Source organism: Aphidius gifuensis, linkage group LG2, assembly GCF_014905175.1.
Source record: "Aphidius gifuensis isolate YNYX2018 linkage group LG2, ASM1490517v1, whole genome shotgun sequence".
In the NCBI taxonomy this organism is placed as follows: Eukaryota; Metazoa; Arthropoda; class Insecta; order Hymenoptera; family Braconidae; genus Aphidius; species Aphidius gifuensis.
The window spans coordinates 27444778-27472743 of NC_057789.1; the positions used below are offsets into that span (position 1 = coordinate 27444778).

Here is a 27966-nt window from a genome sequence, read left to right on the forward strand (position 1 = left end):
TATATACCTTGTTCGTCTTTGCAAGAATAACGTATTGTCATTAGTATTATGTCCCCTCTTTATTTCTGCGGATGACCTCTTGTGTTACACAAACTGCTTGTACGCAGAGATAAATGTATACGTACTGGCCCATGTCACATTTAGTTACGTTACGAATCAAACAACTGTCGGTTCATAGTTTTCAAAGAAACATAGAATCCTTATTTTTGAAAAATAATTTATTTTTTTTATTCTGTGTGTTTTATTTAAATTAAAAATATTTAAATTATTATACGGCTGTTTTTGTTTAAATTTTATTTTATTTAGCTATTTTATTTTTGAAATTTATCAACAAGTTCTGGGCCGAGATGGAGGTACTTTATCGGCCAGTACTTGTAGTTGTTATTGGTCAAAGTGCATGGAGATGCGTAAGTTAAATTATGGACGTATTTAATTGGTGCAATTATAAATTTTATGATGACTTACATACTTAATTGAATAATAATTGACGTTTTCAACTATGCTAATGTCATAATTAAAGTCAAATTAATAACATGTTGTTTAGATTATAGAAAATTTTAATTTTTAATTTTTACATAGTTGTTTATTTGTAAATTTATATTTATTTAACAAATTTAAATTAAAAATTAATTATTTTTTTAATAATTGTTAATGTAAAAAGAGCTTAAATTTACGATGTAATTTTAATTATTTTTCAGATTTTTAGTTTTTTATTTTTATCATTATTTACAATTGCCAAGTGTCAATTGGATTTACCACCTTTAAATAATGACAGATATGATGGATACAATAGAAATTATGGTGGTAGACAGCATGATCTTGATTATCGTAATGTTTTAGCGAAATTAGATTTTTTGGGAACTGAAAAATGTAGTGCAAATGTGGCTGCTCAATGGGCTTATGAGACAAATGTCAATGAAGTGACTCAACTTCAAGCTGTAAGTTAAATACAAAATTTTATTCAAAATAAGTAAAAAAATTTAATGTTAAATAAATTAAATAAATAATTTACGTACAATTATATTTTTTTTATCAAACTCTTGTGGCTACCTGTTTTAAATTAATTGATAAATAATTACATGTTTACTGATATTTTATTATGAACTTTATTTTTTATTTTATTTATTTTTGGTAAACAATTTTTTGACTGATTGAAAAATCGCTTATTCTTATCAGCACACATTAGCACTTTCTTTTTATGCTTGCTTTGTGACCTAAATAATAAAAAATCCATTAGATAAATTTATTTGTTCATTTGAAAAATAAAATTAATAATAATTTTACATTTTTTTAATATTAAAAACTATAAGCTGTAGAAAAAAATATAAAAATTTGATTTTTCAATGGTATATTTTTCTTTTTTATTCAAAATATCTTCCAAGAAAATTAAACAATCACGTTTATCAACGAGAAATATTCCCAAGTATACCATTGTTGTTAATATGGTGAATACAATTGCGATTAAAATATATATTGAGTAATAAAAGAGTGGTATATTAATTCTCTATAAAGACCCACGGCATTGGGATACATGTACCCTTTAAAAAATAACAAAAAAAAAAAACAATCCATCAATTCGTTAAATCGCGTGACCACATAGTGTATCCAATTGTCATTTAAAAAATTGCACAGGATTAACCAAGAAAGAAGATTCTTAAAATTAATATTTTTAAAATTTCATTTATCTTTTTTCATTTATTTCTTAGAAAAATTAAAAAAACCATATGAATATATTTTTTTTCAAGATTATTATAATATGTGTCACTAAAACTAGTTGCATATTTATTTACTATCATTAACGATAATAAAAAAAAATGCAAGTACCCTTCTTCCTGTTCTACGGCAAAATAAAATAAATAAATATTTTCTCACGGTTAATTATTATCATAAAAAAAAATATGCAAATTAATTATAAATAATTTAATAAAAAAATAAATAAATAAAAATAATTTTTAATTACAGTTGGAAGCACAACAGCATTATGCTAATTTTCAAAATCAAGCGTATCATTTAATTTCAAAGTTGGATCAATACAATCAGCGTGAACCACAATTAAGAAGAAGACTTAAATATTTATCAACTGTTGGTCCAGCTGCTCTACAGCCAGATCAATTAGACAGGGTAAATTAATTTATATTATATTCAATGTTTTTACACGTTCAAGGTCATAAGTAAATCAGGTCACTGCCTCAATAACAAATAACGTAACAAGAAATTCCCTGTTCTGCAGTCACAACAAGTGCGGTACACATTAATTTTTTTTTTCTATTCATTTTTTTTTCTTCGCTTTGACTAGGTCATTTTATCTAAGACGTGTGAAAATTCAAAGCAGGAATATATTCATGGTGAACAAGGCTAGAAAAAGTGATGTAGTTTACCGGTATATTTTAAGTGTGTATACACATATACATATTTGGCCTCCAGTATTAAGTGCACACGTGCTTACGTAATTTATTGTGAGGATTAACACCAGCTACTTGAGAATCAACGACGCGGGACAATTACTTTTAACTAAAAAAAAAAATAAAAAAGTTTTTTCTCCTTTTAGCCTTTCAGAGGACAAATTGCAAATGAAAATTAACAAAATAACATCTTTTTTTAAACCATAGATTTATGTTGAAATTTATTTTTATTATTTAGTTAAAGACTTAATTTATGATTTATGATATTTTAAAAAATATATATACAAGTATTTTAGTATAATAATTTAAAAATCATTTACCAGTTTAAATATTATTTTTGAATGCATTTTAATTAACTAAAGCTTTCACTTCATTAGTTTTAAATTTATTTATTTTTTAATAATAATATTTATTGTTTACAGTATAACCGAGTCATAAATGACATGCTTGCTATTTATAATTCAGCAACAATTTGTGCTCACAATGATCCATTTAGATGTGGACTACGTCTTTATCCAGGTAATTTTTTTTATATAATTTTTTTAAAATAATTTATGTACATGTTTATATTCAAGTTACAATTTAAAGATTAAAAATTTATTTGCTCTTAATTAGTGAGTTAGTTTTGAAAGTGAATTTAAAGTAAATTGTTTATCTATTTATTTTTATTTTATTAAAATTATATTTAGACGAGAAAGCAACTTAAACCGTAGCTAAATGCACATACATAAAGTGAAAATATTTCAAGTGAGAGTAAAATCTAATAATGTGATAATGTAAATTATATTACGACGATAAATAAATAAATCAACAAATTTGTTATAATATTTTATATATTAAATAAAATTTATTTATTTATATTTTTATATTTTTTTTTGTTCAGGCCAAATGTTAATTCAACAAATTTATTTTTATTTTATATTTTGCGTAGATATATCACGGATAATGGCTAAAAGCCGTGATTGGGATGAATTACAGTGGGTTTGGGTTGAATGGCGTCGTCGAAGTGGCTCACAAATTCGTGAATTATATGGTCAATTAATTCACCTGAATAACGACGTTGCGGAACAAAACAGTGAGTTTATATTTTCAACTATTGATAAAATGCTTATTTAAATTTAAATATACTTATTGCATTAATAATATTAATTTTAGATTTTACTGATGCTGCTGAGTACTGGATGTTTCCATATGAAACACCAAAATTTGATCAAGAAGTTGATGAAGTATGGGAAACAATACGTCCACTTTATGAAGAACTCCATGCGTATATTAGAAAACGATTGAGGGATATTTATGGACCAGAAAAAATTGGTGGACATACACCACTGCCTGCTCATATACTTGGTATTATTTATTTATATTTTCTTTAAACTATTTATCATAAAAAAATAACAAATTTTTCAAATTGACGGCCGCAATTGTAAACAGTAGCGCGTCAGTCATCATTGAGTTGTATGTGTGCGTGTGTGTGTGTGAAAATGGTTGCATGCGGACAAGCTCTAAAATAAATTTTTCAACGAGCAAATATTTTTGCTCATAAAAATTAATATTCAAAGATGCATTGTATAATTTTTGGTAAATTATTATTCAGGCAATGTGTGGGCACAATCATGGACAAATCTTTTGGACATAACAACACCATATCCTGGAAAATATTACATGGACGTTACAGAAGAAATGCAAGCCCAGGTAGAGACAAAAAATTATATTTTATTTATCAAATTTATTATTAATATTTAAATAATAATATAATAATTAAATTTATTTATTAATTTAAGGGATACACACCAATAGACATGTTTCGTGTAGCTGAAGAATTTTATTTGTCATTAAATCTAAGTGCAATGCCACCAGAATTTTGGGCTGGAAGTATCATTGGTGAACCTGGTGATAGACCATTTATTTGTCAAGCTTCTGCTTGGGATTTTTGCAATCGTGTTGACTACAGGTAATAATAATAAATAATACAGTCTAATTGTTTATTTTTATTTATCTTTTTTTTGTTGATATAATTATTGTATTATTTTTAGAATTAAAATGTGTACCAAAGTTACAATGAAAGATTTAATAACAGTTCATCATGAAATGGCACATATACAATATTTTTTAAAATACAGTGGACAACCACGTGAATTTAGAGATGGTGCTAATCCAGGTGAGCATTACCTAATGTCTAGTCTTCATGTATAGTATTACGTGGTTAATTACTTTCTTACGTGTACATATAAAAATTACAACCGGAAGATGGTATATACATTTAACACAATTTACAGCTTTGAAAGTGAAATAAACCTGACGTAAATTCTTCAATACCATCATAAAACTTGTATGGATTTCTTAATGTTATGTAATAATCTTGATCTAGCAATTTAAGCTACAACGTAACATTAAAATTTTCACTTGAATTAAATTCAATTTTATTTTAAAACTAACATTTTGTTGGTTAAATATTTTATTAATATTCATTCAACCAAATGGTAATCAAAATATTATAAATTCCATAACGAAATTGTTTAAATTATTTTTAACTGTGTCTACTACTGAGATACAATAATTTAACTTTCACTTGATTCAAATAGTTGTATTTCCTTGTCCAAGAAAACTCACTGGTCACTGTATATATGATTCACGCTTCGACGCATATTTTATATCAAGCTTTTTATTCCGGAAGACTTCCGGCAGTTGTTTTTCTTTTTTTTCATGTCAGTTAAAATACTGATACAATTTTTAAACATATATAAAAAGAAAAGAAAAAAAAATTCAACAGTAAAAATGAAAAGAGAAAATTGATTTATTTATTAATATAATTTTAATTTTAATACAGGTTTTCATGAAGCTGTTGGAGAAGCAATTGCACTGAGTGTTGGTACACCAAAACATTTACAAAAACTTGGTTTAGCAAATAAATATATTGATGAACCACAAGCTGATATGAATTATTTATTTTCATTGGCTATGGAAAAATTAGTATTATTACCATTTAGTATTGCTGTTGATAAATGGAGATGGGATGTATTTAGAGGTGTTGTTAATCGTGAAGAATATAATTGTCATTGGCACAGATTAATGGAACAATATGCTGGTACAAAACCTCCAGTATTACGTTCAGAAGATGATTTTGATCCAGGTGCTAAATATCACATACCTGCTAACGTTCCATACATTCGGTGAGTGAAATTAAATTATCATTTTCATTATTAAATTTAAAAAAAATAATATCAAGACAGATCTTTTTTTTTTTTCTTTGGTTTTATTTGTTGAAAAATAATTACTTTGTGTTGGATTTAAAATTCTGTGTACAATATATAACTAAGACTCTTGTCTAGTTGTCAATTTTTTTTTTTTTATACAAAAATAATATAAATTTCTAATCAGGTCGTTTTGATTCGCATTATATAATATCACTTGAATTCCATTGAATTTTATTTAGTGAAATAATTGTATTTCACGAATAAACAATTGATTATTTAAAAAAAACGGCTTATTAAGTATTCACGGTGAATCACGAGTTACATAATTATTATCAAATTATTTTGTGATGAAAATTAGGAGTAAAAAAAAATTCATTTAACGAGCTAATTATGAGCTATATAATATATTGAATAAAATTCAAACGAGTTAATTAATAACCATGATGGGATTCGTATCCTGAACTACCACCATAATCACCACCCGATGAAATTTCATGATGTTCTGGTTCTTGATGTTCATGATGTTCGTGAATATGAACTGGATATGGTACCTTTACTGGATAGGGCACGTGTTTTTTAACTTCAAATGGTACCTGTAATATTAATTATTAATTAATTAACAATTTAAACCTGTAAATTTGATTATTATCGTGATAAATTTTCGTGAAAACTTACGTGTTTGATAACGGGTACTGGGTATTTACGTTCAACTGGTATCTTGACTGGATATGGAATAGTCTTTTCAACTGGATAAGGCTTTAATTAAAAAAAAAAATACAGTCATTAAAATTGGAGTTGAAAAAAATACTTGAAAAGTTATACATAACAATCCAATTTAAATATCCAAATAAAAATTATTTTTTAATTCTTACCGCTGGTACATGCTCATACACTTTTACTGGGTATGGAATTTTTTTTTCCACTGTAAAAAGAAATATAAAAATGTTATTAAAATTATATAAAATTCTTGCTTGTTGCAAAATTAAATTCCTTGGCCATCAGCCATGACATGAAGGAAGAAGAATTTTGTCACAATGATTGCTCCAACAATTGTTTTTTTTTTTTTTGAATTTCTTTCATAATATACATGAAGAAATGAACAAAAAAAAAAATTAACAAGTTAATTGAGGAAGCAATTGTGATGACAAGCTTTTATATTTTTAAAAATTGTAAATAAAAATTTAGATAAAATAAAACGTACCTGGGTATGGTTGGGGAACATGTACTTTGACTTCATGATGAACAGTTTTTTGAACTGGATAAGGCTAGTAAATAAAATACGAAAAATTAAAAAAATATTATCAAAATTGAATTAACAAAAAGAAAAAGTTGATACTTACTGCTGGAACGTGAGTCTTGTAGGGAACTGGTCTGTCAACTGGAATATGTACTGGATAGTGAACAATTTTTTCAACTGGGAATGGGGCTGGTATTTTTACTGGAACTTTGACGTAGACTATTTGAAAAAAAAAAAAAAAACAAATAAAATTATTATTATTATACGTTTAATTAATTAGAAGAAAAAATTATCTTCATTTTTTGATAGTTGATTTAATATTTTTTACTATATTTACCTTTGTATGGTACTGGTACTTTTTTTTCAACTGCATAAGGTTGTGGATAGTATGATTTAACTGGATATGGTACTTCTTTTTCAACTGGTACATGAATTTTTTTTTCAACATGATATGGTACTTTAATTGTTTTTTCAATTGTTATTTGTTTAACTTTTGTTTCTTCATGATGTCCATGACCATGGCTATATGATTCTTCTCCACCTGAACCACCCTCTAAACCACCAAGATTACCAATATCTTGTCCCATCCATAAACCCTCATATCCACCACCGTAATCACCCTCGGAACTGTAGAGTCCACGTTTTTCATGTTTTTTTTCCTCACCACCCTCAACTGCCACCTTGCTTGACTCAGCACTTACTGAGTCTTTTTTTGATTCATCATCCTTGCATATTGCCAAGTCTACAAATAGACAAAGCACTAATAGTGCAAACACCTGAGAAAAAAATATAATTAATATTTTTAACTTGTTATGAAAAAATTACTTATCACAAATAAAAAAAATTTTTCTTTTTCATTTTAAACAATGTTCACTGTTAACTTACAAAAATTTTCATGGTCAAATGTGTACTCTTAACAATGTTAACGTTGTCCAGAGTCAACTGAATTGATCCCCCCTTGATACAATCGTCTTTATATATACTCACAAGTTGGTTATGCTTTCCCCGCCAACATCCTAGTTCCACCGTATTTATTTTCATCGTTGAAAGTGAAATACTATTCTTCATATATCTATGTACAACCACATCGACATATTACAAAAGCAATGCAATGCAAAAAAAAATACCATCTCCAAGTTGTAAACATTATATTTTGTTTGTGTATACATTTCCTCCACTTGGAAATTTTTTTATCTCTCCCAGTCGTTTAATAACTTTTTTTTTTTTCGATGGTAATAATATCAGAATATACCCCGGATGTTATACTAGATCTTGATATCATAGAATTATTTTTATGATCATCTTTATTCTTTGAAAAATGTTCATTAGACACGTTATTATTAAAAAAAAATATATATCAATAAGTACAGGTAGCTGGTGGGTAAAAAAAAAATAATTAAATTTAAAATAATAATCAGGATAATGATAAGACGACACAGGAAGTTCATTCATAGGTAGTAAAATGCAATGAAGTAAATAATAATAAAAAAAAAAATTAATTAGGCATCACTTCCTTGGACGAATCTCGAGCATTATTATAAAACTATATTATGTATTTTTATTTTCTTTGGTCTGCAAGATGGTTCGGTGAAAGTTTTAATTGAAAAAAAAAAAAATATAACATGTGTATATAGATATGACGTGTTGGGCTTTTTGCTAAACTCTACTTTCGACTAAATCTAATGATAGCGTTGATTTTATTGTCGCACTTTCGTACATATTGAGTAACACAATGCCAACAATTTTTTATTATGATGAGTCTGATGATGACATAAAAAAAAAAATAAACAACCAAAAATGAATTATTATTATTCGTTTTGCTTGGTGAATCTCGTTGGTTAGTAACGCACATATATTTAACAAAAAGAAATAAATAATAAAAAAAAAAAAATGGAAAATAAATCAAGAGATCAATACATGACGAGTTAATAATTATATTTTTCATGCTGAAAAAATCAATTTAAAATCAATTTTATCTTTAATAAATTTACATGCGTGTATGATTTTGAAAATTAACACCTCAAGTTTTAATCAAAAACAAGTGAAAGGTAAATACTTCAGTATAAATGTAGAAGACTTGTCTAGCCAGGTAATAAACAAGATTTTCTGCTGGTTCATTTGTCATCTGTCATGATGGGCAATGCAGAAAGTAAAAGTATTTTTTTTAAATAATAAAAACTTACTCCAATTATAATAGATAAATTAAAAATTTATTTATTTTTTTTCATACAAATAACTTTTTTTTCCTTTCAACTCGTAAAAATTATTAATACATTTAGAAAATATTTTTTTTATATAAAAAAAAATTACCCAATTCAAGTAGTTTATCAAGTTCCGATTTTTTTTTTTTTTTTTTATTAATTGATCTTCATTAAATTAAAATATAGTAACATTAGCTTGCTCAGTAATTATTAAATTATTTAAAAAAATGATTGATGTTATTAAGAAAAATTCAAGTAAAAAATAATTCTTTTCCCTTAAAAATGATTTTTATAATAAAATGAAAAATAATGCTTAAAATAATGGCCATTCACGTCTATTGCGATTATTAAATTCTTCATTTTGTTCCATAATTTTAACTGGATACTGATATTGCGATCCAGTTGGTGGATATTCTTGGACACTAGTTGGAATATAATAAATCATTGGTTTTTGTTCCATACCATAATGACCATTTGGCGGTGAAAATCTTGATGCTCTATCATTTTGATGATAAATAAATTCTCTCTGATCCATTGGCATTGCTGCTCTATTGTCATTGTTGTCATTGTTATTGCTATTAGCCATAAATTGATATGGATTTTGATATTGATTTTGATATGTCAACTGTCTAACAAATCTAACTGGATAAATATTATTTTCTCTATTCATGTTATCATGGTTATTATTTTTTTTAATATTCGAAATTTCTTTATCACTAATGGAACGTTTAAAAAGTAATCCATGTTTGATCTGTGCGACAGCTAATTCACCGGCTTCTCTTTCCTTCATAATACGTTCATATTCTTTACGTTGTACTGGCGTAATAAAACCAGGAAGTTGTTCTGTTGAATCGTACTTCCTTACACTTGAGTGAGATGCACGTATAGTTTCAGTTACGGTTGTAGAATTTCCACTTTCCAGTGCCTTTTCAACAGCCCTCTCAGCAACACGTTCAGCAGCACGTTCAACAGCTAATTCAGCAGCTCGTTCGAGTTCTTCACGACGAGTTGCAAAACCAGTTTTTAAAATACTCAAACATAGAAAAACTATTCCAATTATCTGCATCATCTAATCATTAAAAAAAATTGTCTAATATATTTTTTGATTCTTGGTATATTTAATTTTATTTGTACAAAAACGTTTTTCAAATTTTTCACAATTTATTTTATTCAAATTATTATTTTTTTCAAGTACTTGAAAGTTCATGCAACTGTCAGTTAATTTATTATTTAATTATATTTTTTTTTTTCTGGATTTTCAATTGACAGATTAAATTTAAAGGAAAAAAATTAATTAATAATATTAATAATAATTTGATAAACTTGATTTTGAAAAATATTGTCTATTTTTTCTTTATGATCACTTAATTTGAATTGAAAAAATTAAAAATTTATAAATTGTATGAATACCAACCGGATTAATTTTTTTCATGATGACAACAGCACAGTTTGACTATTCAAAACAAAGTCCAAAAGTAAACTATTCGAGAAAATAATCTGTCTAATATTTATACTACTCAACTTTCCCTGTTTTGTCTTAAGTATCAATTGTAAAATTATTTTTATTTCATCTGTAATTGTCTTTTTCCAAGAAGATCAACAAAATTTTATCGGCTCATTGCACAAAATAATTGTCTCTAATTTTCACTATTTATTTTACTAGACCATTTTTGTTATTAAATTTTTTTTTTTTATGTCTATCTTCTATCTCTAAACCAATAAGATAAATTGTATTTTTTTTTTCATTTCACTTGAATCATTCATTCATCTATTATTCAAATAAATTTTAATATTTTTATTACTGTATTTTTTTTTTTTATTTATTCTTACGTATTATACTTTCTCAAATTTTTTTACAAAAATTTAACATAACAATTCCTTCTTTTTCTATTTTTTTCTCGTAGATAATAGTAAAAATAAAAATTTATTTATCATAAACAAAATATGAGTATTAATTTTATACAAAAAAAAGTATTTCAATATTTTTTATTTTCACTAAATTCGTACAGATATAATTTATAAAATCTTCTTTTTAAAAACGCCTAAAATTTTTAATTTAATTCCCCTTGATAGAAAAAAATATTAGTCAATGATAACTAAGTAACAAAAAAATATATAACAATTGTTTATTAATTTTTTTTTCTTGTGCAACATAAAAAATCATATTCCATGAAATGAATAGTTGAAGAAAATTATTTTTCTGACTAGAGACCGATGAAAATAATCATAGAAAAAATAAAATTAGCTTCTATAATTATCAAATGTTTAACAATATATCTTATAACTTCAATACCCACCAAGTATATATATATATATAAAAACTAACAATCACATTGCATTAATAATGATAATTGGATATTCTTTTTTAATTTTTCTTTTTATGCTCTAGTTGTAAAAAAATTATAAAGTTTATGAATTTTATTCTTTCTCCTTGTTTCTGATACTCATGTTATTATTTTTATTTTCATTATTATAATGGGGTTTATCAAATTGCATATGAACAGTATCATAATCTGGTTCATTCGATGAAGCACCTGGTTTATAAATATCTTCTTCATTATTTTTATAATTTTCACGATATTCTTCTGATGACATTCGATGATTTGCATTAAATTCAAAGCTACTATCAGGCATTACTGATGCTGGTGAATCATTGACGTAAAAAGGCACTGGTTTTTCTTTAAATATCGGAATTGGTTGATGCACAATTGTTGGTATTTTTATATTAATTGGAATTTGCCGTTCAATTGGATATGGTTCAATTGATGGTATTTTAACTTGATAATAACTTTTTCGTTCAACTGGAATAGGCTGAAAAAATGAAATTTTATTTATTACAATTTATTATTATTTAAACAATATGATTTTTTAATTATTTTAACTAACCTTTGGGACGTACACTCGATAGGGTACTTTTCTCTCAATTGGCACATGAACTGCATATGGAACTGTCAAAATAAATTATCAAATTTCCGTCAATTATATATTGATTAATTTTATAAATTATAATGTAAATAAAAATTTATTAATTTATTAATTTAAAATTTTTAAATGAGAAACAAATATTTAAAAAACTTTCTATTTACTCAAACTAAATTTTAAATTTAAGCACGCGCAAATACTTTTTAAATAATTAATAAATAGTACATTGGTTTTTTATTTTATACATTGTTGATTAAGATGATTATTATAGTTAATTTACTTCAAGTAGTTGAATGCTTTGAATCATGCAAAAAATATTAGGAATATTTTTATTTATGAAAACTTTAATATTTTTTGCTTTTTTTATTATTATTATTGACATGTTTTCTTTATTTTTTATAATTATATTTAAATATAATTGACTATACTTACTTTTTTTTTCAATTGCATACGGTGCTGGTATGTAGGATGGTACCTTGATGTAAACTTTATAAGGAACTGGTACCTGTTTTTCTAAAATAAAAAATTTATAAATTAATTTAATTTTAAAATTATAGAAATGAATTTTTTTCTACTTGAAAAAATAACCCTCAGTGGGAAAAATTTGTAGCTCTATATTTATTCAAATGATTTTAGTATATTAGAAATTAAATTCAATTGTTCAATGGTATTTAGAACAATAAATAATTATTTTAAATATTTTCTAAATACTAAACAAATAAATATGACAATTAAATTTAAAAAAAAAAAAACTCATCAATTAATTTTCCTCAGACAATTGTTGATATAATAAAATTAAATACATACCAACAGCATACGGTTGTGGAACGTGAATTTTTACCTCATATGGAATTTTTTTAACAATTGGAACATGTTGAATTTTTTCTACCTCATATGGTACTTCAACATTTTTAAAAATTGTTATAACTTTTTCTTCTTTCTCATCTGATTTTTCATTTTTTTTATAATTTTCAGAATTATGGGAATTAACTATTGTCTCTTCGACATTATTATCTCTTGTATTTGGATTATCTAATTTATCTTGACTTTCCAAAACACTCAAATCCATTGTTGGAATTCCAGCTTGATATTCTGGAATATCTTCATCACGAAGGACTCCTAATAATTTAAACAAAATATAAAAAATAATTGAGTTTTGATAAATTCCATTTGATATTTATTACATACCAACTCGTGGGTCATTGAAATCCTTTAAATCCATTGTACGATAGACTTGAACTTGTGGTTTATTCCATGCATATCGTTCTCTTGTATCATGTTGATTATTATCATCATCAAGATCTTTTCCAATTGCTAATGGTGATGCTGTTATTATTGTTGCAAGAGTCAATAGTAATATTACCATTGTCAATGTCAAGGTCACGCTTTTCTATCAAATAAATATAATGCTTATTAATTTTTCGAATTATAAAAGAAAAAAAGCAACATTCTTTTTTGTAAAAATATAAATAAAAATAATCTACTAAAAACACTCTAAGCCATCAAAAAAATATAAAAATTCACTAGTTTTATTTTCCAAAATATTCAAGGAAAATATAAACACTTTATTTTCGAAATTTTGCCATTAAATTTTTAATAATATTATTCAAATGAAAAAACAAATAAATAGCTCTGATCAAATTTTTTTCGCTCAATTTTACTCTTTCTTTTTTTTTGCTCAGATCATAAATCAGAGTGATCTAATATTATTCGTAATTTAATTTTACTTTCTACAACTGTCACTGATATTATTAGAAAAAAATTTTTAAAAAATATTATCACTGTGAAAGCTCACCACGTGTTTCATGTTTAAAAAAAAACCATATAAATATTTTCAATAAAAATAAAACTTGATTTTTATTATTGATGATATTGATGTGCCAAGGTTTGATATATTTTGTTGACTGATATTTAGTTTGTGTTACATTTTCTTCTATATAAAATAGTTAACCCCTCTGCTTTAGCAATAGCGTGTCTTTCACAAAGTCAAAGTCATAATACACATGCACATATTTATATATTAAAAACAATGAATGCTCATTTTTTTTTAATACAGTAATTATCAACTTTTTTCCCTCTTTCTTATGGCCTATTTTTTTTTTTTTTATATATTTATTTTTTTTTTAATGGTCAATGATGATCAGTGGGAGGTTATCGCTTTCTTAATTTCCCTCTGAATCTTCAAGCGAAAAGTGAGCAAGGTCCATGAACTCATTCAATGCTTGAAAGTGAATAAAATTTTATTTGAAAAATATTATTACTTATTGACACGATATATATATTTAAATTATAAATAATTAATCTTATATCTGTGAAATTAATAATCAATAATTTACATGAGAAATCAAAAAATTTTATATTTATTTTCTTTTTGTTTTTCAATTATGAATTTATCTAAAATTTATAAAATTATTTAAAATTAAAATAAAGAGTTTTCAAATCTATTTTTCGACGAGATAATAATATTAAAATATAATTGATAAATTTTTAAATATTCATAACAAAAAAAAAAAAAAAGGAATTATAAAATAATTAAAATATAAATTTTGTTAAGTTTCATTTTCACTTTCTATTTGCAAAAAATAAAATAACACATAATGACAAACTGGATTGCCAGTCTAATTATTATTCTGAAAAATTTCAAGTGTTATTATTGAGGATAGACACGAAATACAGTTAGGCAAGATGAGCATCTTGTTAAGTGCATTGAAAATGAAAACAAATTCTCTCTCATGGTATTTACTTCATGCCTCCTGATCATACAATTTTTATTTTTTTATTTTACTAGATGTATTTTTTCTTTAAACGTACTTTGATCATTGAGTTTTTGTGTATCTTCACTTACAAATGAATATCTTTATGGACAATTAAACATAATTTTGATGGAGACACGTGTATCATTCGCTCTTAATAAACTTCATACGCTCATGTGATTTTTGGCTCACGTTATTCGCTTCGCTTGAAAGATACAACAATAGAAACATCGATAAAAATATTTAATTTTACATTTACATATTTATTAACAATAGTGAATGGTTGTTTTAATTGTTTTTAAATTTTTTTTCTCTCCAGCAAATTTATAATCATGAAAAAAAAAAAAAAAAACTCTGGTGTTTTTTGTTTTTTATATTCAAATTATTTTACTCTCTATTGCTTAAAAAAATTCTCAGATATACTTTTCCAATTTATTTTCAAAGAATATATTATTTTATATATTCATTTGTAAATGAATTTATTAAATACAAATTTTTGGAATGTTTATATTTTTTTTCAATTGAAATTTAACGATGAGAAAACTTGTGATTTTAATTGTGCGAATATTTATCAAATTTATTTCATCAATTTTAGTAAAATAAATTTAAATACCATGTATAAATATTAACAAATAAAAATACAATTTAAAAAAATACTTTTCTTACCGATTGCAGCTTGGCTTGCTAGTTCAATATTATTCCACTAGTTAAAAAATTAGCTCTCATGTTGAGCACGTATCAATTTCAAATTGACTCAACTAAAAAACATTACAGTATAATAATAAAAAAAAAAAATATAATCTACCTACAAAATATAATTAATTGAAATATCATTTTTTATTTGTCAATATAATAATTTTTATTATTAATCTATTTGCAATCTTAAAAAAATTTTTCACGTGAAAGTTGTCCTATTTTTTTATGGTTTTTTTTTTTTTATAAATATTGACACGGATGGAAGTTTAATATAATTTGCAATAATGTCATATCGTTGTTTTTCAAGTATAAAAATTGCACCGTATATGTGTGACATGATACTCAGCCAAGCATGACATTTAGGAATTATTTTATTTAGTACACCTTAATCTAACTCGCGACACTGTTGAAATTGAAGAAAAAATAAATAAATAATCTAAAACCACGTTTTCTTGGCACGACATTACATTTATATTATTTTTTATTTATCATTTGCGTGTTGTACGCAATATGGAAAAGTTAAATGTCGATTTGTGTGATATTCATGGAAAAGTATACGGTGAATCGTTGTTATGCTATTGCAAACTCACGTGGTTATAAGTAGATAATCCGGTATATGACCAGACGACTCTTACTTTCAGCCCTCACTTGTTTTATTACTCTTACAAACAACCAGTTACATAATATACAATATTTTTTGCAACTTTATAAATTTAATAAAAAAAAAAACATTAAAATTTCAATAGAATCATTATAAATAAATTTAATAAACAAGATATAATTTATTTTCATTCAAATATTTATCTATTTATTTAAAATATCATTACTTAATCATTCAAAATACTTTTTTTTTTTTTTTTACAATTTATGGATATAATGAATTAAATATACAAAAGATTTGTGGTTTTTTTTTTTTTTAATTTCTATATTTATTTTAATGATTTTATTCTGTATAGTACAAAAATACATAAGCTTTGCCTCTATAGATAGTAAAATAGAGAAAACAAAAAAACATTGGCATTTATATTTTTTGTTACGGTGTTTATCAATCATACATAATTTCTTGTTTTTTATTATTTTAAATAAAAAAAAAATAAAGAAAGAATAATTAAAAAAAAAAAAAAAATGTTATAAAAAGAAAAAAATACTTTTTTAAACAGTTTGACAAAATTAATTTTGTAATTATACATGATAGATTATTAAATTTTCAATATTAATAAACACATCAATAATTAATTGACGAGTGAAAATTTATACACTATTATATAAAAAAATAAGTCATACTGATTTTTTTTTTTTAATGATTGGGTGGGTTGAAGTCGTACCGTCTATAAATCGCATTCATGGAAATAAAACGTTACTGTATTCTTCATATATAAAGATGCAAATTAATTACATTAATATATCGTCAGGTAATCGATGTGTGAATGCGCGTTTTGTTTTTTTTTTTTTTCTTTATATATGTATATAAAAAAAAAAATAATTTAAAAAAAAAACACCTGTCTTTTTGCCACGTTGTAAATTTTCTTCTATATTGCTTTCTTAAAATTGATTGTCATTTAATTAATGATGGTAGTCGTATGACTCATAACCACCATGAGCTGGCTCAGGGTGTCCGTATGCTGGTTGTGGATGTTCCTGGTGATGTTCAACATGTACTGGAACAGCTACTGGTACCTTGACTGCATAAGGTTGTGGAACAAAGACTTGTTTCTATTTAAATAAAATTAAAAAAAAAACCATTAGAAAAATTAATTGATAAAAAATAAATAATTTTATGAGATTAAACTTACCTCAACTGGGTATGGTCTGTCAACGAACACTTTTTGGTGGACGATTTTTTCAACTGGGTATGGTACCTTTAAAGAATAATTATACAGTGTTATTAAAATGTAAATTTCGAGTAAGAAAATCAAGGTTAATACTTGATTATATTATTGATAAATGGCTTTGAATTAGTATACTTACTTTGACTGGGTATGGACGGTCAACTGGTACGTGTTTTTCTTTGATTACCTTTGAAAAAAAAATTAATTAATTAATATAAAATAAATAAACAGATGAATTAATGAATCAATAAATCAGTCAACTGGAACTTACTTCTTTGTAAACTGGGTATGGTTGTGGAATATGGACTGGGACCTAGAAGCAAAAAATAATATTCATTATGAAAAAATGTTTTTATCAATATACAAAATTATTTTCTGAGCATTCCATTGAGATTTTTCGATCAAGTTGTTGATAAAATTTTCATGAATGAGTCAGATAATAAAGTCAAGCTAACAGACCAGCTTTGTTGCAAATAAAAATTTTTAAAGATCAATGTTAAACTGAAAATTTTTAACTCACCTTAACATGTACTGGTCGGTCGACGTATACTTTTTTCTATGAAAAAAAAGAAGAAGAATAAATAATTATTAAAAAAATAATTAAAGAAGAGATACATGGAAAAATAGATGAATAAATAATTAAAGCTCACCTCGACAGGGTAGTATACTTTCTTTTCAACTTCGACTGGGTATGGCTATTGAAGAAGGAATGAATAATCATAAATAAAAAATTATAAAAATAGTAAATCAAAAAAATATTATATCAATTATTTAAACTTACTGCTGGAACATGAACTGGAACCTTAACATGGACTGGATATGGCTATTTAAAAAAAAAAATTAAACAATAAAAAAAGCGAAAAGTAAATTTATAAAAAAATATTTCACGGCTCAAGAGAAATTAAAAGTGTTTATCGCGTGAAAATTTGCTTTTACATACAAGAGTAATGAAAAAAAAAAATCATATTATAATTAAATAAAAAAACAATTAATTAATGATGATCACTTACAGCTGGTACATGAACTGGAACCTAGAAAATTAAAAAACAAATCACATATTAATTATTAAAAAAACATCTCCATTGTTTGATTTGAATAATTAAATATTTAAATGAGCATTTAATGATAGAACTTGAAATATGTAAATTACCTTAACTGGATAAGGTCTGTCTACATGTTTGACATGTTCTTTGATGACTGGATAAGGTACCTTAACTGGATATGGTACATTTTTAACAAGTGTTACAGTTTTAACAACATGTTCTCCATGATAATCACCACCATAACCACCAAGTTGGCTCAAATCTAAATCACCGTGTGGTCCAGATGATCCAGCACCAATTTCATAACCACCATCATATGCATATCCATAACCAAGACCAGAAATACCACGTTTTTCGGTTTTTTTAGCTGGTTCTTCAGCTTTGGTTTCAGTATCAGCAACTGATTTTTTCTCCTCATCGGCAAATGCCACGGTGGCCAAGAGAGCCAACACAAACTGAAACACACGAATTTAACATTTTTAAAACACTTTTTTTAGCAATAATAAAATATCGACTATCAATTTTTACAAATGGAAAAAATATAAATAACGTTTTAAACAATAAATCAATATAATAATTGACGTACCAATCTCATCATTTTGAAATAAATGTAGATTCCGGGTACGTCCAGAAGTGAACTGGATGCTGATTGCTAGTTGTTCAGGGCCTTATATACACGGCACACTTTCGCCTTCTTCATACTGGCCCAAGCGACGTTTTTATGCCCGCCTATAAACCCCCACATTTCTTTGTTTAAATATATATATATAAATAAATATATATACTGTATGCTAAGTTTGTTAACAAACTACATATAAATATCCCACCCAAACTTGGTAAACCAATCCAATATATATTATCCTATTTTAAAGTGTGTTACAAACTTATTTTTTTAAATGACAACCAAATACCAACAACTATTATGTGCACCATGTTTTTTTCCCTTGGAACTCCCTTGTGTATTTTACTCGTCATGAGGATTAATTATAACATGCACTATGTAATGCATCTTTTTTTATTTTTAATTTTATTTGATTCTATTAGCTATTAAATTTTACCACATAAACTTACAACGTATATAAAGTTTTTCCTGGTTATTTTGTGATCTAACATACAAATAAAAATAAAAATATCAACAAATAGTATTTATAACATCAATAAATTTGACACATAAAATTGGATAAATTTATATAAATCATGTAATTTAATTTTCCATGTTTTATTTAGCTTATGAATTTGATGGAATATTTTTTTTTTTTTGTCATAATACACATGTATTACATATATATTAATTTAAAAACTTGAGTATTTCTTGAATATTACGTAAATAATATTACGTGGATATCAAGGCACCTTCTTATGGTGTTATCATCAGGAAAAAAATACAAAAAATAGTCTTATGAATGTTTTAAATGGGACGCATAATTGTTGAATTATATTTATTATTAATATTAGCTTTTTCATTGGTTTTTTTGTATTTCAGAAATTTTGTTGCTGGTGTATTGCAATTCCAGTTGTATCGAGGTCTGTGTCAAGTAGCAGGACAACGTTCTCCAAATGATCCACGACGTCCTCTTCATCGTTGTGATTTTTATAAAAGTCCAGAGGCTGGTAATTTACTTGGGTAAGTCAAAATAAATTTACAATAATTTTTTTCTTTCAATAGATAATTGATATTTATAAACCCATCATCCAGAGTTAATCAATAATAATATATCACAAGTGAGAGTAAATTAGAACGACCTAACTTTTTTTTAAAATTATTTATTTTTTATTTTTGTTCGGCACATGATGGATGAGTATTTTAAAAATAAAATATAATCTTTTATTATTTTTTTAGACTCTGATTTGACCTATTGATTATTTTGCATAAAAAAAAGGCGCATTAATTTAGCTATTCATTGATATTCAAAAATCAAATTTGAATGAATTTATTTGTCTATATATGAGTGACCCTTAAACCAGGATGCTCTCTTTGCTTGACATTTTAGTTTCTTTAAAATTCAAGGGTGTCCAGTTTGTGCCAACTGACTTTCCCCCAGCTTGAATATCATAATTAATTATCAATAGTTGATGCATTTTTTGTTTTTATTTATTTCAATATACGAGGGTTGTGAGTCAAAAAAAAAATATTCTCCATGATTTTTTGCATAATACAGGTAGTGTGATGAAAGAGAAACTCAAAAAAAATATATACATGCAAAGTTGATATGTAACGCTGTTTATATTTTAATGTAGATGATATAATTTTTTTATAATAGTATATATTAGAGTTTTATAATCAAGACAATTGACAGTAATTACCATCTATTTTTAATCTTCTTTTTATTTTATTATTATTTTTTTTTTTTTCATTTATATTTTTAACGCATTCGTTCTTCTAATATGTAACATGTATAATTTAGTTTCTTATGCAAATAAATTCCCATCGGCAAGGCAAGCAACATCGTCCTTTCTTTTTTTTTTTTGAATTCTAAACTTGTTCACATATTTATTCTCACATATTTATTGACAATGCATTTGTAGGATTTTTAAAAATCAAATTTAAATCAGAATAACTCAAGATAAAGAAAAAAAAATTGTGAATAATTAAACAGACAATTTTTCATAAACAAAAAATATTATTATTGTCAAATATATTTTTCCCATGTATTATATCATAATAAAAATTTATATAAATGTACTGAAAGGGTTCTCAGTCTCATTCTCTCAGACACTATTCTTACAAGTTAAATAGACTTTGACTTTTCTCATCTGAGATTGCCGCAATGACGCAATTCACATATACATATATAGTCGCAATGCGACTGCACTTATTTGCAAGTATATATAAATATAAAAAATATTTATAATGGGGATAGCATTTTAAAAGAATAAATAAAAAATATTTAAAACAAAAAATTCTACTAATGGCTCTTATGTATAAATGCATAAGAAATAAATTTTTTTTTTTTTTTAATTTCATATATATGTTTGAATAAATAAAGGAAAAAAAAAAAAACAATTTATTCATATCAAAGTAGTATATTAAAATGATAATTAAATTTATCAATTCACCTTGATAAATAAATTTCATGTATTTCCATTTTATACTCCTTCTTGAACTATATTTATATTAATACATTTTTTTTTTTTTTTTTTTATTTCATTTCTTCATTTAATTATTTTTTTTTTAAATCTAAATTACTGGATTTTCTGGGGTGGCATAACTCTCTTTGATAATACTTGTTATTTCTCGATGCATGTCGACGTAATAAGCCATAAAAATAAAAGTAAAAATAAAAATTATTTTCAACATGACACACTTGTCGATTTGTTGAATCAATCGTGATGTAAAATTTTTTATAATCACCAAGAAGGGCACAAAATATAAAGCTATTATTTAAAAAAAAATATACAATAATCAATTTATAAACAAATGTGTTCTTCTTTTTTTTTTTTAAAACAAAACTCGATCAAACATTTCACGGTTGATTAAACACATACACACAAACAAATTGCATTTTATAATAAAATTGCGAAATTTATATTCTACAGTATAAATCTAAGCAAAGATATTTGAATTTAGAATCTGTAATCTTCGTAAATTAGATTGTAAAAATGATGGTTCTATATAAATATTTTTAATATACAATTTAATATTCCATGTATATAGTAAATAAAAAATAATTATAATTTTATCTCACAGTGTCCTTGTGTTTAAATTCAATAGTATTTAATTTATTTATTTTGTTAATATATTAAGTGTAATAGAATAAAATAATTCGTTACAAATCAAATGAGTTGATCATAAATATATTTCATTTTTATTTATATTAATGCAATACACAATTTAATGAGTATATATTTAAACACACATATTTCTTTATTACAAAATTTTTGTTTATTATTTTTTTTTAAGACAGGAAATTTACTATTTCGTTTACCCTATTACCGGAAATTATAAGTTCGATGAATTACGACAACTTTAGAGGTAGTATTCTTACTCAAACATTCTTTTAAATAAAAATCAAAAAAGAACTTTGTACAGTCCATTCACTAGTTCTCACGGAAATCTCTGTGTGTGTGTGTATTGATTCAGTGATATATTCAGCATAGTAAACTGTAAAAAAAATAAAATTATAATTAAAAAAAATTAAAAATATCAAAAAGAGATGGTATCCAGCATCTAAAGATAATCTTACATCAAAATAATTACACTGTAATCGTTTAAATAATTATCTAAATTATATATGTCTTAAATGATTTCCTGTGTTTTATTTATAATAATATCTATTGAATATATAACACCACAATAAAATACATTGATAAAAAAAAATTACGTTGACAGAATTAAATAAATATTTAAAAAATTAATTATAATAATTTTCATTTATAAAATTCCATAAATTCTTTTGATAAGCTATTTTTTTTTTTTTTTTTTTTTTCCAACTATATTTTAAAAATAATTTATAGATTTTCTTAGCTGCATAGTAGATTTGAATGCATCCGGTCTGATGTGTGTGTGTGCAAATACTATCTAATTATTGTATGTCGTAACTCGATACACATGCTAGATATAAATTTACCCATTTCACTTTGTTAATTTATATTTATAAGAAATTGACCACCATGCACAAACAAAAGCTAAAAATATGTAATTTTTTTTTTTACATGTGTTTGTCATTTGTATATTACAAATAGGGAAATTTAATTTTTTTTTTCTATTAAATATTCTTGGTGAGAATAACGGTCGACAGACGTGATTAAATTTATCAATTTTTTATTTAAATTGCATTTTATAATGTGATCAGGATATTACTCGATCAGGATGAATTTATAAACTTTTATTAATGACCTTCTGATTAAATGTCAAGTGCATGTTTAACCACAATTTAGTTATGATAATTTTAAATTAAACAGATCACTTATTAACACACCTTTTAATATTGTTATATAATTAAGACATTGTAAATTATTTTAATTTAAATTATATTATAAATAAATTTATACTTATTTATGCTTGATTGCTTGGCTGTGTTTATACATGATTTTATTTCGTTTTTTTAAATATTTAAATAATTATTTAAGTAATACATATAGAAAGTCATTTGATATTTTATTGATGTAATATTTTGCTATTGTTTTACAGAAAAATGATGGAAAAAGGATCATCACAACCATGGCAAGAGACACTTGAAGAAGCCATTGGTGAATTTAGATTAGATGGAAGTGCAATGAGAGAATTTTTCCGACCACTTGAAGAATGGCTGAGATCTGAAAATTTAAGAACTGGTGAAATTGTTGGATGGTCATATGGTGAGTTAATTTTTAAATTACATAACAAACATTTACTCATTAATATCACTTTTCTGCGAAGAAATAAAATCTATTCAATAATAAAACTTGACAGTTTCAAGATATATATTAACTTGCGTAGAAAAAGTTTCTAAAAATAAAATAAAAAAAAAATATATACACATGAATAATAATTATAAACGCATATTATTAATAAAATATTAAATAATAAAATTCACTTGCATTTATTTGACTTTGCAATCAATCGAAAAACTGTCAAAGTAAATATATGTTTATAATTGTCTTGATTTCTATATGTGCATGTATATTATCCGTGGGACTTTGGATGATTATGAAATAAATATATAATGAGAAGGAAAAGGATCGCGTATATCACGAGTTTAAAAATAAAAAAAAAACAACACTTGAATGTAGTATAATAGTAATATTTGCAATAATAGTTGAAGATACAGCTAGCAGGTATAAATAAAAATTATCATTAAAAAATTTAAGTTAATAAAAACAATACACATAAATAGATATATAAATATAAAATAATCAGGAGGATATATCTGTAGAAATCTAGGGAAGAAATGTTTAAGTAATGTCTAGAATCGTGAGACACGTTCGACGTCTAAAGTCGATCTCATTTCCATGCCTCGTTTGTTTTAGTCTCACGACATACTTACTAACATTACACCCATCCCCCTCTATTTATTAACACACTATACACCTACATAATTTTTTTTTACATTGTAACATTCGCAATATGTTTTATTTTACATCATTTTGTCTAGAGTTATTATTATTTTATTTCAATTTTATATGCAAACAATATTAGATCAAACAATTGTCGATTAGATTTACAGCAATTATTAATATACTTGCAATTACGACAAATTATCAAGCTTATTTATGACATAATTTAATACAAGGTATGTTGATGTATATGAAAAAAAAATTGTTTTGCTTTTTTTTACAGATGGTGACTATTGCAAACGAAGTATTGAAACTGCTGGATTACAAGTTTTTGGTAATGGCTGGTATAATTCAGCATTATCAATAAAATCATCAACAATTTTAATTGGTGTTTTTATTATTGTCAATGGATTTTTTTATTTTTAAATTATAATATTAATTGTCTATCTTAGTTTATAGATCGTTGATGATATTGATAATGAATGTGAAATTTATAAATTTTCATTGGTTGAATGAACAAAAAATTTAATTATACTTGATATAGTAAATTTGTATTATTTTCTCCGGTGAAAACTTTAGATTAGAATTATATTTATAGAATAATTTTAGAATAAAGTTTAAATAAAAAAATTAAAATAATTACATGAAATTTTTCTATCTGTAATTTTTTTTTTATCTGATTAATTAATTTACAAATAAAAAACGGAAATTTATATTTGAATTTTATTTGAATTTATTTTAAAAATTCTACAATCTGCTTAATAAGGAGTTGTCTTTTTTTTTTTTATTTTTTATTTTCGCCTCGGCGTATTGCCTAATTTTGCTGAAAATAAATACATCAAATTGCGTAAAAAAATTTTTTATTTAATTTCAAGATATCCAGTCATCTTGAGATTTAAAAAACACATGTTTCGACCAATTCGCTACGTGTTTTTTTAAAAATAAAGTAGGATAATGCGTAAAATGCATGTTTATTTTTTTTGGTTGATGACATGCATAACGACGATAACACTTTTCTTTTCATCACCGAAAACTTGTTTGTTAACTTGCGCAATCAAGGAAGACCGGTAATATTTATCTTGGCATTAATCATGTAAGTGTATATATATTATTTGAGACATAATGATTTTTGAAAAATTTAAATCACGAAACAATGACATGTTTCTAATGCACAGTTTCATATTTCACTTTCACTATTGATGGACTTTGTATGACGTTAAATGTAGACAAGTGTGTTTTAAAAACAAAAAGTAATGTGGCTACAAGGAAAACCGATACATATCGATTTGGAAAAAAAAAAATAGAAAAATTGTAACATAAAACGGTGCTAACATGACAATAAATTTTCTTGTTTAAATAATTCAAGTACAAATAAATATTAATGATAAAAATATAATAACAAATGGATATAAAAGTACAGCTTTATTTTCATTGTGAAAAAAATTATTGGCTATAAAATTTAAAATGAAAACAAAAATATATTTTAAATAAAATAGGTCATTGCAAAATTTTTAAAAAAATATATTTAAAATTAATTTAAAGCTAGATTATAACTCGTTATCTTTGATTTTATGTATCATATTTTGCAATAATTATTCGCATTTTACGGTAAAAATTTTAATGATTACACATCGTTGAAATAATTTTTTTTTTTAAATAAATGAGATATTCGGCATCATTTCATATACATGTAAATTACGGAATAGCTACTGTGTCAATTATATCTCAAGCATCAATAAAACATCGTATTTATATATTTAAAATAATTTTTTTTTTATTAAAAATATAAAATTTAATTTAAAGCATAAACAGTTGCATCATTTAATGAATGACCATTGACTAAATTATTCAATTTCAAGACTGTAAAATTTATTGAATTATAATCTCCATATTAAAAAAAAATAAAACCAAAACAGCTCATTCTTTTTTTATTTTTTGTAATAAAAAAAAAATAATACATTGTTGCAATTATGATAATTATGTATTTTAATCCTATTGTTAAATAAAATAATTTATAGTTAATAAAAAAAATGTAATCAATCAGTTTATAAAGATTGACGTGTAATTAAAATGCTGTAAAAAAAAAAAATAAATGAATATGTATAATTAATAAATAATGATTATAAATTTATTCATGATTACTGAAATTAAATTTTGAAATGTTATTTGTCTCTGGACAAATGAAATTTGATATATGAAACATGAAACGATAATATTTTCTATGTGATTAAAAACCGTCATTGATAATTTTTATAAAAATAAATAATCAATAAATAAAAAGTATATTAATTTTTAAATAATCCATGTTTGTAAAGATAAAAAATTGATTGGCTAAATTAATTGGAATTTGTTCAAATGTTTATCATCGATATCAAATAGAAATTCACACGGATGGATCACTCAAAAGACGAATGAATATTAAATAAAAATTATTTTATTTTATAACAAGAATTTTTAATTAAAAAAAAAATATAGTATGAACAATTAGCTATTAAATCATTAGCTTAACTCATGGACCTGATAATGAAGAGACATGAAGCAAAAAAAAAAATAAAGATGTTAAATTGAATCGTGAGACATCATTTGCCCAGCTGTGTCTAATTATCTATGATCCTATTTTAAAAACACATGTTCAAATATGTCAACTAACTTTACAATATATGAGAAAAATTGTCGTCAAGATTTATTCCCTATTGTATTAAAAAAAACTCAATTATTAAAGTGCAAAAAAAAATTAACCAAACAGTTTTTCGTCATCAGTTTAGAAATTATGTCGGACAGAATTTTATTTTTTTTCTTTGCAAGGTCAGGCAGTAAATAATCAGTGTATGAAGAAAAAAAAACTTGATGAAATTGGCCTTTCAGAATTTTGCGATTGCGATTGAAAGCAAAATTGATCGATTAAACGATTAAAAAAAAAAAAAATTATATTATAATACATTGTAAAATTATGCTGTTTAATGAGTAATGACTGCGAGATAGATGCGAATAAATTGTTTTGTGTGTATATACGAGTAATCATTTGTAGAAAATTCAATTATCTTGATGATTTTTATACATCATTTTTTTACTGATGAAACAAATGATTTTGTATATCAGTTTTTTTTTTATTTAACATAGAACATGAGACTCACAATAACGATGTTTAAATATGTCGAAATAAAATACACAGTAGAAAAACAATAACTTGACATTTGCTTGATTAAAAAAAAAAAAATAAATATTAACAAAAGAATAAAATGTTAAAAAGAATTAAACATAATTTACTAAAAGCTATTTTTTCATAAATTTATAATAATATTTAATAATCTAAATACGCAATCAAATCATGAAGTTTATATTTTATTTATTATATTTATATTCATTTCTTTTTCTTTTTATAAATTACAATTTGCAAATTTATTGTCAATTAACAATTGTCGTACCAGGAACCGACAAAGTAATATATAAAAAAAACCCTTTAAATTGTTCAACGAATAAGATGAATGAACGTCATCCCATAAAATAAGAGGGGAAAAAATGAAATTAAAAAAAAAACGAGTCAAGATAGATCAAAGTTCATTGTGCCACAAGTGCATACGGGTGACACCCGTTGTTTTCAATTGGACCCTTCGGCTAAGATCGCTATTAAAAAAGAAATAGAAAAAAAAATAAACGACGAGTTGTTAGAGACTCAACAATGATCACAGCAGTTTAACTATTTCAAGCGACGA

The 27966-nt window shown here is 24.4% G+C and overlaps 4 protein-coding genes across 5 annotated transcripts; 1 reads left to right on the forward strand and 3 right to left on the reverse strand.

The window, feature by feature from the left end:
* LOC122850001 (angiotensin-converting enzyme) lies at positions 1–27939 on the forward strand. The gene is made up of 13 exons (XM_044148951.1): positions 1–407; positions 699–938; positions 1963–2121; positions 2825–2921; positions 3334–3477; positions 3558–3749; positions 3997–4094; positions 4184–4353; positions 4436–4560; positions 5230–5572; positions 19761–19901; positions 23409–23575; positions 24537–27939. Exons 1-13 carry the CDS (start codon positions 348–350, stop codon positions 24677–24679), a joined length of 2079 nt encoding a protein of 692 aa, XP_044004886.1. The 5' UTR covers positions 1–347; the 3' UTR covers positions 24680–27939.
* On the reverse strand, positions 5753–18997 carry LOC122850005 (mantle protein-like). Its single transcript, XM_044148955.1, has 16 exons — positions 18864–18997; positions 18385–18732; positions 18245–18265; positions 18016–18057; positions 17885–17929; positions 17755–17790; positions 17506–17547; positions 17374–17421; positions 17199–17264; positions 17087–17118; positions 7171–7199; positions 6937–7052; positions 6798–6861; positions 6469–6518; positions 6272–6352; positions 5753–6189 (listed from the first exon to the last, which is right to left on the reverse strand). Exons 1-16 carry the CDS (start codon positions 18873–18875, stop codon positions 6028–6030), a joined length of 1194 nt encoding a protein of 397 aa, XP_044004890.1. The 5' UTR covers positions 18876–18997; the 3' UTR covers positions 5753–6027.
* On the reverse strand, positions 9291–10812 carry LOC122850007. The gene is made up of 2 exons (XM_044148958.1): positions 10449–10812; positions 9291–10103 (listed from the first exon to the last, which is right to left on the reverse strand). The coding sequence occupies exons 1-2, from the start codon at positions 10464–10466 to the stop codon at positions 9348–9350; spliced, it is 774 nt and encodes a 257-aa protein (XP_044004893.1). The 5' UTR covers positions 10467–10812; the 3' UTR covers positions 9291–9347.
* LOC122850006 lies at positions 11204–15464 on the reverse strand. 2 transcript variants are annotated; one of them, XM_044148957.1, is made up of 6 exons: positions 15376–15464; positions 13145–13346; positions 12764–13075; positions 12389–12469; positions 11921–11982; positions 11204–11845 (listed from the first exon to the last, which is right to left on the reverse strand). In XM_044148957.1, exons 2-6 carry the CDS (start codon positions 13320–13322, stop codon positions 11453–11455), a joined length of 1026 nt encoding a protein of 341 aa, XP_044004892.1. In that variant the 5' UTR covers positions 13323–13346; positions 15376–15464; the 3' UTR covers positions 11204–11452. The 2 variants fall into 2 exon arrangements, with proteins under 2 accessions (XP_044004892.1, XP_044004891.1); XM_044148956.1 differs by lacking the exon at positions 15376–15464 and adding an exon at positions 13752–13957.
* Positions 27940–27966: the final 27 nt, after the last annotated feature.

Bases quoted from the DNA above. Each gene is read 5' to 3' on its own strand.
- LOC122850005 (XM_044148955.1), bottom strand. The intron at 6,519-6,797 runs GTACGTTTTATT...TTCTTTTTACAG, and splicing joins TGTTCCCCAACCATACCCAG to TGGAAAAAAAAATTCCATAC. The intron at 6,190-6,271 runs GTAAGTTTTCAC...TTAATATTACAG, and splicing joins CAGTACCCGTTATCAAACAC to GTACCATTTGAAGTTAAAAA.
- LOC122850006 (XM_044148956.1), bottom strand. The intron at 13,076-13,144 runs GTATGTAATAAA...TTAAATTATTAG, and splicing joins TTTCAATGACCCACGAGTTG to GAGTCCTTCGTGATGAAGAT. The intron at 11,846-11,920 runs GTTAGTTAAAAT...TCATTTTTTCAG, and splicing joins ATCGAGTGTACGTCCCAAAG to CCTATTCCAGTTGAACGAAA.
- LOC122850001 (XM_044148951.1), top strand. From the start codon at position 348: ATGGAGGTACTTTATCGGCCAGTACTTGTAGTTGTTATTGGTCAAAGT. The intron at 4,354-4,435 runs GTAATAATAATA...TATTATTTTTAG, and splicing joins TGCAATCGTGTTGACTACAG to AATTAAAATGTGTACCAAAG. The intron at 23,576-24,536 runs GTGAGTTAATTT...TTTTTTTTACAG, and splicing joins AATTGTTGGATGGTCATATG to ATGGTGACTATTGCAAACGA.